The 13352-nt window shown below is 41.7% G+C and overlaps 1 protein-coding gene across 4 annotated transcripts in view; it reads left to right on the forward strand.

The window, feature by feature from the left end:
* The first annotated feature begins 1101 nt into the window (after positions 1–1101).
* Positions 1102–13352, forward strand: part of mark4b (MAP/microtubule affinity-regulating kinase 4b) — a 56787-nt gene continuing 44536 nt past the window's right edge. For all 4 annotated transcript variants that reach the window (XM_056373446.1, XM_056373447.1, XM_056373448.1 and 1 more), the window contains exons 1-2: positions 1102–1767; positions 2085–2198. In XM_056373446.1, the coding sequence (XP_056229421.1) occupies positions 1765–1767; positions 2085–2198 (117 nt within the window). In that variant the 5' untranslated portion in view covers positions 1102–1764. The remainder of the gene's footprint in view (positions 1768–2084; positions 2199–13352) is intronic.

The raw sequence follows: 13352 nt of genomic DNA on the forward strand, positions 1-13352 counted from the left end.
ACACACACACACACACACACACACACACACACACACACACACACACACACACACACACTGCTACATGTCTCCATGAATGGAATGATTGTGCCTTTAAGATTATGGGGGAAGGGTGGATGAGGGCTGTTGTGTTCTTTTGCTGTTGGAAATATAGTGTTTTGTTTTATTTTATATTTTCATTTTTTACATTTATTTTACAAAAAACAAAAAACATATCATACCACATGTATTGGTCTGAGAGCTTCAAAAACACAAATAGAGGAGATAGGATGTGAGTAAGAGGAGAAAAGCACCATAAGGGAAATATAGTGTACTGTTTAACACAGGTTTTCATGATTTTAAAGCTTGTAATCAAAATATGCAGCTCTTTTGAAAAACAGGTTGAAATCTAATAGTAATCAGATAGTAAGTAAGATAGTAGTAAGATAGTAATATGAGACCTATTTCAGTGAAATGGAAAAACAGTATTACTTGAGCCTTCACATCAGCAAAAGAGGGCTAATTAGAGTGAGTGGTGATCAGGAGAGTGGCCTGATTATTATAATAATGATAGAAAATAATAACTGGGGGAAACCCAGAGAGCCTCTTCTGGGTGAAAGTTAGGAAAATTTGCTGATTATGAAATACAACAACAATCATAATAATAATAATAATAATAATAACAATAATAATAATAATAATAATAATAATTATTATTATGTCGTGATGGTGATAATGATATGATATGATAATACCATAATGATTGATGATGAATGATATATAATGAAGATGAATGATAATAGGAAATGCGTTGGTTTTAGCCACCAGGAGGCGATAGAGATATTTAAGGAGAAATAAATAGACTATGTTCTTTTCCAGGAAGTGAAATTCGAGAGAGTTTATCATGGAAATAACACAGGCCGTTTATTTGTATTTATGTGAATCTGAATGTAAGTCATCTTTGAGTCAATTGTGGCTTAAGTTCCCTACCAAGTGTGAGTTATTACTTCTGAAACACTGAAGCCTGACTTTATGAAGAGTACGTGAAGGCAGCACGAGCGACAAGGGAGGGAGAGAGAAAAAGCGCGCGTGTGTGCGCGTGCGCGGCCACAGACGCAGCAGCCCTGCCTGTCGTTACCGTTGACGTCCCTCTCCTCCCTCTTTCTCTTGTCACGGTGTTTTTCGGGAGGTGGAGGGGGATCCCGTCTTCTCTCGCCCTCTTCACAGACAACAAATGCTATGTTTCCGACACAGGGCAGACATATCTTCGTGTTTGGCCGCTGCTCATCCGACGCCGGCGACCTTCCATTCACCGTCACAGCACTTTCAACCAAACCGAATGAGAGGAGCTAAAGGGCGGACTGGACTGAGAGGAAGAGTCGGGCACTGACTGGGAGGCTGCACATCCGCCGCTTTCTTTAATAGATCCGCAGTTTGCCATTGATTTATTTCCAAAGGCCCCGGGCATCTGTCTGTGCCTTCAAATGCTATCTCTGGCGGTTCCTGGTTCTGTTTTCGTTACATTTTCTCCGTGGGAACCACCGCTTTGACCCTCAACCAGAAACATTATATTAGCTAGCTAAGAGGAAAACACAAACTCCCCCTTTTTTCTCAACTCAGCCCGTGGTGGTCGCAGAGACACAGAGAGCCCACGGCTGTTTCCTCTTAGTAACCCTTATCAGTTGCCTCAGTGGTCGTGTTTTCTTTACTTTCTCACCAGAAGACGATGCAGCTGAGAGTACCATCGGGATTGTTTTGTGAACCATCCAGCCAGTGTCCGCCGAAATGGTATGATAGCGTCTGGGAGGGATTTGGGGGAAAGTGAAAAGCTAAGTGGGGGGGTTCAGTCTGGGCTGTTTTTTCTCAGATGAGGCTAGGTTGGTATCAACAACACCAGACAGGCATGAGGTGGCTGTAGCTTACCAGTTTGTTTTTTTACGCATCAATTTAAGCTGGATCACTGTCTTGGTGATCTGTGCTGCATTCACGGACTGTGACAATGAGGATTGTATGAGAAGTGAGGCTGTTTTTTTCCTGATACACGGAGCCTGGTGTGAGTGACTACCAGGCTAATCTGGGGGTGTTTTTTTTTTTTTTTAACCCAGTGTGAACACAAACCCACAGCCGACTTATTTTTTCTCCTGGACGGCGGAGCGCACTCAGGGACGAAAATGTCTTTACGCACGGCACTGCCTGGGAACGATCGGAACCCGGACCATGTAAGTAGATGATTAAAACATAGGGCGTCCATTTGTCACATCCAGCAACAGGGATAGGTTAAACTTAGGTCTTATTATGCTTTTGAAGAAAATGATAATACCACCCCCCAACCCCTCCCTGCCAAGGTTCTCAGATTTGTCTGCCATGTGCAAAGAGCAGCTGCAATCAAGCAAGGCGACACAGACGCGCTAATCTCCCCTAACTCATTTGGGACGGGTTGCAATTGGACACACAGGCTGGCCAGGATGAGAATGGAGAACATTGGGAGAGAGATGACGGATGGGGGAGGTTTGGGTGCAGATTCGTGTTTAAGTTGATAACGCTGATTGCAAAATGCACAAATGTAATCAATTAATGAATTGCTTTAAAATCCTTTCACCTCCACCTCCTCAAGTCACCAGTGCGCATGTTAGTCTTCCCCCAGCTGATCAATAATTGATGCATCTGATGCAAGGCCACCCAACCCTCTCCACACCCTGCCTGGCCTGCACCCATCCCTCCTCCCTTATGCCAGTCTATCTCTCCTCCATCACCTCACCTCCAGCTCTTCACCTTCTCTGTCCCCTCCACCCTGTCTGACCTGTCCAGATTCCCCTTTAATCAAACTGTGTGACAGGCAGCTCAGTGGGCAACCCAGTATTGCAAAATCTGCTGTGTCAGGCTAGCCTGGTTTGTCCTGCTCATGTTTTTCTGTGTCTGTGGCAGCGTCTGGGTTTTGGGGAGAAAGGACTTAGAGAGTTGATTGGCTTTTTGAAGCATTTTACAGGTTTTACTTCTGAGGATGTTTTGTAAAGATGCTTTAAGGGGCGTTAACCCTCTCTAATATCCCTTCACCACATATTGCCATGACATCAGTAGTGTAGCTGTACAAAGAATACCCACCTTTATCTCAAGGGCACCTAGCTTACACCAACCCAGCAGCCTGAAATATCACTGAGTCCTACTGGATTTGAAGCTCTCACAAAGAGCGACTTCCTTTTGCAGCACCAGCAAACAGCTGACAAAATACAGAACACTTCCCTTCTGTTTTTTAAAGGGTATTTAAAGAGTATGTAGTCACTACACCAGTCCCTGTGTGTCTGCTGTTTACCTATTGTGGAAATATCTCAAAGCAGTGCCTGTGACTGTCACAGAATTTATCCAACGATTGGCTGTTTTCCTTGGCGTTCACACTGACCTTTCACCACAGTGACTGTACGCCATATTTGGGGTGGGACACTCAAACTGAAAGACAGACATAAGTGAAATATAGTTTTCCATCCTGGTTGCAGGCTGTAGTGTAAGTTTTGAATGGCAGACATGGGAAAATATATGAAAACCATCCAGATGAGGTCCTTCTTCCCAGGGATATTTACTGTATACATTCTGAGCCCTGGTTGTACCCATGGGAGAGATGCTGCCATCCCTCCTTGCCAACCTGCTGTTGGTTAGGTGTTTATTGCCTGTGTCTCTTGCCAGGAGCACTTTAAAAATGATCTTTTCACATGAACTTGTTGTGGTTGGTTTGGACAGTTTGTGTCAGGCCACACCCAATTTTAGGACTCCGTAGTAGTGACGCTGTAGTGATGCTGCTTTTAGATAAAGCCTTTTATTCCATTAATAATCAGAATAAAGAAGCTCACTCTTAGAAACAGCAAAATTCACTTAAAACCTTAAAACAATATCTTTTGACTTTCTCAATGTACCTTGGTCATATAATGTTTCGCAGTTTATGTAAAATACTTATTATACTACAAATAATACTGGGTGCTCCTGGTGGGTCCCTTCTCCTGTTCAATAACTGCAAGGGTGATAAAACAGTTTCTCATGACTAAAGCAGAGCAGTAAACCAATAATAGTGTCTAATAAGTGCTTTACAGAGATCCATCTTTGTCAAAAATTTGCTGGCGGCTGAGTGCTAGTCCCACATAGATCAGAGCTGTTCTTTCAGTCTGTGGAAGCAAGATAACTGAAATGATTATTTAAGTCAGCAGTCATGTTAACCCTTGTAGGTAACATAATCTATTCTGTCCCTGTTGATCTAGTTAATCAATCGCAGTACTGTGAAATCTAGGGCGGAACAAGTAATTTAAATATTATCAAAATCCCAATATGTCAGAGTGCGACATCCAAATCGCAGGAGCTGCAAGTCTTTGGTAAAGGTCAAGTGCGTCACAACATACATTTTTTTGTGAAAATGAAATGCAAAAATTATAATTCCCATTAAAATTTTGACTCAAAGCAATATCTGCCAAAATAAAAGGGTTTGTTTTGTTTTTTGCATCTCATTCAACCCTAGTGAAATTAACGTTTTTTAGATTTTTTTTTTTTACCTTCACACAACATAACCAGTCATATTTAGGCCCTTCCCCATTTTAATTAATTATAAAATAAACATATGTGTCTAAGCTGGTAGAGGTGGCACTTTGTATTAAAGCAGTGCAGGGGAAGAAAGTATTTGTCTGTAAGCTGGGCAGCAGAGGGATTGCTGTACTCGCTCACCAGGCACAAGCCACTCTTGTTAGCAACCTCACCATGGCAACAGCAGGGGGTCCTCCATATACCCCCCCACCTTCCCTTTACTTCTCCCACCCCACCCTTCCTCACCCACTCTGGTCCATTTCAGCAGACACATGCACTATCATTAGCTCTCACACAGACCGTCTTCTAGAAAGGTACACTCAGTTGCTGCCCAGTCTATATGCAGAGAACAAGGGCTGGAACAAATGATCAGTGTCTCCTTTTTCTTTACTGCAGACATTTTCTCTGACCTATTCTGCTTTTCATATTGTATTCTCAGTATTTTTTGACCTGTGTATGTTGCACCATATGGTCCAAGGAGAGCGTTGTTTGGTCTCTGCTGTGTACTCTACTGTAGATGGTTGGGATGACAGTAAATCTGGACTTGACTAGACTTGACTTTCTGGCAGTTCAACTGTTTACCAGGTTAAGTCTGTTTGGCATGTGAATGATGGCTTGTGTTCATGTTGCTGTGTGCACACAGATTCTGTTTGCACTTTTATAGTGGAAGCTATAATGTAATAAAGATGCTCACTACCACAGATTTGAACTGTGACTACTATATTTGAGCCAAGAAACCATCTCACTCCTCTTTTCTGGCTGAATAATGAGATCCAATCTTCCTCCTTCATTTAGCTTAAAAGCTGTTTCAAATGATTTTTGTTAAAAAACTAACAAATGTCTTCAGTTGATGCTGACATCGCTGCCTGTGCTAATTTTAAAACTGAGACCTAAATAGCTTTGAAATATGGCTGAAGAACCGTTTCCAAAGTTGTCATATTTCAGAATTTACTAGTTTCCTAGTTTGTCAGATTTAGGTTTTGTGATCTTGATCCTGATGTTGAAAGTTATCACTTTTTGCAGGTTTTTGTGGATGGTAATGCTTTGGAAATTTGCTGTCATTTACGGATGCGTTTCTGTTTCACCGTGTGTGTGTCTTAGCCCCTCCCCTCACACACGGAGCAGATCAGATATAAGTTGATACCTCTTTATATTAAGTACAGTTAAAAATTTTCTTTATAAATCCCTTTAAAACCAAAGATGTACAGACAAATGTCAAAACTGCCCCTCAGAAATGCGGGAGATATCACAGAGGCTATGTCCATCTTTATATAAAGTCTATGGCAGATGCTCGTGCAGTTTAGAGGGAGAGAGCGTAACCCAGGTCCCCTAAGCACCTCTGTCAGTAGACACTGAAATGTACCGATGTTCCCTAAATGCGGCACATGCAGGCTATGGCTAGATGCTAGCTAGGTGTCAAGTCCCAATCAGTCACTGTAGCGAACGCAACTCTAACAGGTGTATGGCCAAAATTGATTTAGTTTGAAAAGAGTGAAACAAAGAGCTCTAATGTAAGTTTTAATGTTGGCTGTGTAGCAATATTAAAAGTTACACATAGCTCCTTTAAAGTTATAGTGTTGCGTCATCACTTGTGTCCAGGATTACTGGTGTCTAGTCTAGGTTAGTTAGCACTATGACTGCGAAGTTTATGGCATACAGTCAGTGAAGGTGCTCCCATGTACAATAAACAGATGCATATGTTTGCTTTCTGTTGTTGTACTGTGGGAATGGGCACACTATTTTGTTTGGGGCTAATCTTGAGGTTTTACCTGTGTGAGAGAGAGAAAAGGAAATCGTATAGTAGGTGTGGGTGAGTGCTTGTGCGCACACGTACAGCTGTGTGTTCTTACAAAAAAGGCCGACATGTCTTTCAGTGTGCCACTGCAGGGCAGAGCAGGGCTTTTGTGTTCCCCCGGACGAGATTCGTTAGCTCGCTGTCCTGACTTGTTTCCCAAAAGCTGGCACCCACCTCTGATGCCCCCGATGGCATTCGTTCCACCTAGAAACACACCAGAAACACTCATCAACAGCTCCAGGCTTCTAATCATCTGGTCTGCAGAGGCCGACTCAACCATGTATGATCGGTATAAAATTAAGTGGGTGTATATTGGGTAACCTATATACCTATATTTGTCACAATGCCTCGCTGATGTGTGCGGTTTCGTACACTCGCCAGCTTAACCCAACTGAAATGTTTTTGGAGTTACGGGTGAAACAGTAGCCCAAAGGTCAGAGAAGTGGGCCAGTTACTGGGAAATGTCTGGCTTAAGCTGGAGAGGTGACCATCTGTTTAGCCTTAGCAGCTACTACCAAGGTGCCCATGAGTGAGTGACTGAGCTCCCAGTTTTTCTTGTGACACTTGTCCTCGGGCAGCAGTGGCAAACTGTGGTAGATTCAGCTGTGAAAGTATAAAAGTGTGGATGTAAAGCAGGGCAGTGGTGGGAAAAGAGCTTAAGAGATTTAGCAGACTTTCCTGTAAACACCTTGCTCAAGAGCACGTCAGTGACTGTTTTTTTTTTTTTAAGGGAGATTGATTTATTTGCTGTGACTGTCCCTACTCAGATTTGAATTACTTGATTAGATCCATTTTCTTGGATTTATTTACCTTCCCTCTTTGTTGTGTTTTATGCATCACACTTTCCAAAATCTGTGTGGAATCTTCTTCTTTGCAGAGTATGTAGATGAAGCTGTTGAGTTACTTCATGCTAACGACCTAGATTTACTCCAAATATTAGCTGTTTTTTTATTGTGTTTTCACTCGTGTCTGTTTGTTGATCTATAATAATAATGTGGATCTCACATGGATTGTTTGGCCTTGGCGCAGTTGGCGGAGGTGTGTGCTCCACTGAGTGCCGTTAGTTTTTGATGAGTTTCTGCCTTTTACTTGCTGTTCACCAGACGATGTTTATTGTAGGGCACTCGGTGTAGTGAAGTGGGCACATATTGAATGTGTATTTTTATATCAGTTAGGGATGAGTAGCAGACATTTAACAGACATTTGTGAAAATGTCACAAACATTCAAAATTGATAAGTAGTCATCTCGAAATAGTATTTTTATTCTGCTTATTTGTTATAGTTTGACACATTCTCTTCCCTCTGCTCTTACTTAATGTAACTTTGAGCAAGCCTGTTCTCTATACAATAGGGATCTATATGCGTGTTTAAAATCCTTAAGTCTTTCAGCAGTCCAGTTTCTATACCTGTAAGCAAACAGCAAAATGTAAGAATGAAAATCAGGATTGGCTTCATGAAGCGTCAAAAGGAAGGAGCCCAGAGTCAGATACAGGATAAAGAGGCCAAATCTTAATATGTTTTATTTCAACACCTATTAATTGTCGTATAATCCGCATGTATCTGTTTAGCTTTAGTCAACACAAATTGTTTTTGTCTGCCAGCTAGTGAGGCAACCAGTGCTGAACAGGTGGTGTTTTCTGGAGATCAGGCAACCATGTGAAGAGTGACGCTGTTCACAGAGCCTCTGTTAACACACACACACACACACACACACACACACACACACACACACACACACACACACACACACACACACACACACACACACACACACACACACACACACACACACACACACACACACACAAGCATAAAGGACACTTAGATGCTGAGAGTCAGAGCACACAGTCGCTCTGTTGTGTTCATTGTGTAATGGGGCTCCACGGCTGCTGGGCTCTCAGGTGTCGACTTGCTGTCTTCAGTGTCTTTCCTCAGGCCTGAGCTGCTGCACTTTAACCCATGCAGACACCATGTCTGCTCTTCCTGTTCTCTTATGTATGTTTGTATCTGTACTGAGTGTCTTGTCAGTATCCTGTCAGCTCTATAAAACTCATGTGTGAGGTGTCAGTCAGACTTCAGTCAAAGTGCTCTATATTTTAATGGTGATTTCCATATTTTGTGACAGATGTTAAGTTGTGAACTTTTAACCTCCATGTTAATTCATTTCCACACACCTTTTTTCAATTCATGCCACTCATTGTTTTGCATTCCAGTCACACAGATAACACAGTGACAGATTTATATGCTATCTACGTACATTTCATCACTTTGCTTTTGCGCCGGCGACAGCAATGGTCGGACGCCGTCCCGTACTTGTGAACGGTACAAACGTTCACTTGGACTCAAAGATGAGCTGGTTAGATTTTGGTGGTCAAAAGGTCTAAGGTCACTGTGTGCTCAAAACACATTTTTGGTCCTAACTCAAGAATTCATATGTTAATATGACAAAATGCGCTTCACAATGCCTTCACTACACATATTATGAGTTTGGACAGAAGTACATGTAAACTGCAACTTGACTGGTTGGTGATAAGGGGGTCATTTTTTTTTTGTGTCTGCCTATAGCTGATTTCCTTACACTGTGCTTCTACTTCATGTTTCATGTCGTTTATTCTAAGCTGTATGTGATAAAGATGGTATTGTGTGATTAGTACGTGTGTGTGGTAATGTGTGCTTGTTATTAACCAGAGGAAGTGTTGCATCAGAAAAAACTGCCACTGGTTGTGTCCATAGCTGCTGCAGACTGGAGCTCTGCAACAAAAGACTGTATATGTGGTCAGGAGAAAACCAAAACCTGTGATATGGTAATTTCCACAACATTGGAGTTTCCCATTTGAGCTTTCCTTTAGGGTTGAACAGACTTGTTGGACATTTTGTTATTAAATTGGTAGTGGCAGAGAGATAGTAGCACATTGTAGGTGCTGTTGACTATTGTGTGACTTCCCCTAACACAGAGCTCTAATAGTTTCCTGCAGCAGACTGCAATCTTAAAGAAACACATCAGCAAAACTGCTCAAGCAACAATTCTCCTGAACATTTTTATTTCAAACCAAACAAATAAAATCGTGTTTTCAAACACAACTAAAAATCTCAAACATGGAAATTTCTTGTTTCAACCAGGTAGTCAGAGGATGTTTGAAGCTAAACCAACCATTACATTTCACTGGGATTATATCTCTGTCTTTGTCTGTTTTAACAAAAAAGCTTGCTGACACCCACCATGGTTTGACTTTTTAGACAAATTAATTTTGGCATGGGGAAGAAAAATAATCATAGTGAGATGTTATGTAGAAGTTCTCATTCGGGGTCAGACTGAAGGGTCAGACTGAAGGGACAGACTGGGTAGAAACAGAGACTCTGAGCAGGGAGAATGATAGATGGGTGAGTGGGTGGAGGTTGCTGAACCTATATTACGCAGTGAATAGAATGAGAGGATTTGACTCAAAGATTCAAGCCCGTATGAGGTCCAAAACAATCAAACAGCAGGTTTTTTGGATACAGAGATGATTGAAAGAGCAAAGGTGAGAGTAAAATGTTGAAGTGGCACCTTTTTTTTTGTAGTTTTGGTCACCAGTAACAATACTCAACAGTACTCATCAGTGACCTTGTTAAAAATAAGTCAAACCACCAGGTTAGTCAAACCTGGAATTTATAAAAGAGAACAGGTGAACAGTGAAATTATATGCTGTGAGGTATTATTACAGAGATTTTGGGTGCAATCATCTTAAACTAAACCGGCTAAACTAAGGGCTAAAATCTGTATCTCGGAGCATGCAGTGACACAGGGTTTGGAGAACAGATCAGTGCAGAAAGGAGAATCAGTCTGTGCAGCGACAGCGAGAGAAACTGAGGTCTAGCCAAGGAGTGACTCAGCTCTTTAATCCGCTGCTGTTGATCGAAACAGAATAAATCTGACCCTTCCTCCGCCTGCTCTGATCATCACAGCCCTGCAGTGAATGATATGCTGAGTAATGTGGCAGATCTCCAGAGGCCAACAGAGAGCATCTCTGTGTGTGTGTGTGTGTGTGTGTGTGTGTGTGTGTGTGTGTGTGTGTGTGTGTGTGTGTGTGTGTGTGTGTGTGTGTGTGTGTGTGTGTGTTTGGAGTTCTGCACTGTCAAGACTGAGGAATCCAGTTACACTTTGCATACTGGGGCCAGATAATGTCAGGCTGGAGGAGGGAGGCTGCTTTTAACCAACAGTTAACTAACTAACAGTTTTAGTTTTCAGTCCACTAGAAGAGCGTAATAGACTCAACAACGGAAGCATCGTGGTGTAAAAAAATAGTGGCCTTTATTCATTTGTTATTTTTCAAAAGGACATCTTGTTGTGCATTACCATTTACGCAAAGACAAGGCCATCTGGATTTAATGTTTAAACAGGATGTTGACGAGCAGATAGAGACATGCGGTCTGCATTGGTCCATAGGTTTGCAAACTCAACATCCTGTGATGTTGAATGAAACCCTAAAAATTTAGTTTAAGAGGGTAAAGAGATTGTTCACGTCATGGAAAAACCTGACCCTGGTTATTACCATGTTTTTACATGAACTGAACATCTATGTATTTTAGAGCCAGCATCCTGAACTGAGGGCCCAAGAAACCCAATCTAAAGCAATGTTACATTTCCACAACCTCATCAGTGTAATGATGGAGTGAGGTGAGGCTGCTTTGAGTTTTTGAATGTACCTTTGGTGCTGGTGCTGTATTTGGCACATAAGACGATTCATCCGGCCCTTGGGTAATATACAGTACTAGTCAGCGAGAGCAGCCTCACAGCAAAACTGGTCTGACTCACAGTCTGGCTAATGGTTATTAGCAGGAGTTTGAATGAGTCTGGAAAAAGCTGAAGAATGTCCATCAGCTGCTGTGTTGTTTTATTTAAAATTATTTCTCATAAAAACCAGATGTGTCCTCCGTAATTAGGCAACAGAAGAAGAAATGTTAGTGATGTTTTGTTTTAATTATCGGTCATTTAAATTGTTAAAGAGGGCTGGAGGGCAGCTCATGCCAATTACTCGCAGTGTAAAATTGTTAATTTCAGCTCATAGCTTTTGTGCCACTGTATCTCATTTGCAACTCCTTTAAAAGTAAGCCAATTCTATTAGCAGCCTTTTCACTGCTAATTATTCTAAAACTCACACACATTTCAGTCCAATGTGACCTTCATCTATTCAACACACTCTTTTTCCTGCCATTGAACTTCCTCTGCCACCTTGTACAGCAGAAAGTGGAAAATATACTCTGCTAACAGTTATGTCTTGTGATGAAAATAAACCAAACTCGTGGGTAATGATGGTGGTGACGCTGCTGATTTTATTGTATCGGTGCTGAAATGTTTGCATAAGGTTTTGGCTTGTTAGATGGCTAGAAATCAATATAAAATAATATCAATCGGACTGAATACTTGTGATTGACAGCAAGGTTTTATGCCGCAGAGATTCACTATTATCTGGTTTCTGTGTGACGATGTTTTCTGATTAGATTTGTTACTTTTATATGTTCCTGTGAATGATGCTGGATGAGAATGACTTGCAGATTCATTGTAAGGTTTTATATTTTCAATACGACGAACTAAGGACATTTTCCAGTAAAAACCGATGCACATTACTAGAAACCTTTACGGTACATAAACATTAAACACAGCAGCTAATGACCAGTTCGCAGCTTACTTCCTAAAACAAATGTATTATCTGGAATGTAATGCTTTCATGTTTTATGAAAAATCCTGAACATATGATGGTCAAAGGCAAAGCGAGGCCTCCTCAGTGACAGACAGCCTGTCTGTCACGGTCACTGACATGTTTTTCTGGCAGCTCCTTCTTCCTCGTGGGGCCTGCCAGGAAATACATGCTGAGGGTTGCAGCGCAACATGTCACATGACTTGCTGTCATCACTGTGACATTGATGTCTGCAGGACAGGAAGTGACGCAGGCTAAGTTCATGCAACTTTTCGCTGTACTTGACACAGGGAGTTAATATATGTTATTGACAAGTTTGAAGGTTTAGCAAAAGGAAGGATCTGTTGTGTGGCTTGATGGAGCAGATATCAAATGTGTACTGGCTCTATTGAACATATACAGGATGTTTTTTATGACATTTTTATTGGATGACAGCAGAGAATAAACAGAGAGAGGGAGATGTTGTGCCAGTCGGACTTAGATGTCGGATACTGTGGTTGAATGAGAGGCTTCCTCAACTTCTTCAAAGCCAGCAGTAGAGCCAGTCTATCCAGAGTGAGCCAGTGGTTTTTGTTTACAGAAAAATGTAATTACAGGCTGGTATGTACAGTCGGTGTAGAGCAGCGTTGTCAGTATAAGGCCATTTCACCTTTTTTCATGTATTCCCCAATCTACATGTACAAGCTTTTTGTTTTCGGATCTCTTTTACTTTGAGAACTTCAACTTTTGCCTCCACATATTATCATTAAGACCAAAACAGACCTTTAACTATAACTTTAACTGCTCCTGTTGGATCTGACCTTCCCATAAAGCAAGATATCATTGGCTACTTCTCCATTTCAGAATGCTTGAAACTTTGTTTTCCTTCTTGTTTTTGTTTTTTTGTTAACAGGACAAAACAAAGCACAGAGTGTGACACAGGCTGGAAGAAGCAGTACGGATGTGTGTAGAACTCATGACATCAGAGTAACATCTTATGTCATTTAGTCAAATGAGCCACTAGGATAACACATCTTATTATTTGTAACAGTGTTATCTCTTTGTTGTGTTCTGTGGTGTTGTGGAGACAGTGCGTCTGCTGCTGTGTGATAGAGGAGGTGTGTGTGTCAGGGCCAGTGACACATCAGTCTGAGGCCACAAGGCCGAGAGGCACGACAGTTAGAGAGGAAGAGGAAACTGGACACACACTGTGGGTCAATGTGTGTGTGTGTTTGTGTGTGTTTGCAGATGTTACGCCATTCCTCTGCAGGGGACCAACGTCACACATCCTGTCTTTACTCAATACCTCTCTCACTCACTCACACACACTCAGACAGACCCACAGTGCACCCAGGCTGCAG

The sequence above is a fragment of the Seriola aureovittata genome, chromosome 4 (genome assembly GCF_021018895.1).
Source record: "Seriola aureovittata isolate HTS-2021-v1 ecotype China chromosome 4, ASM2101889v1, whole genome shotgun sequence".
Classification (NCBI taxonomy): Eukaryota; Metazoa; Chordata; class Actinopteri; order Carangiformes; family Carangidae; genus Seriola; species Seriola aureovittata.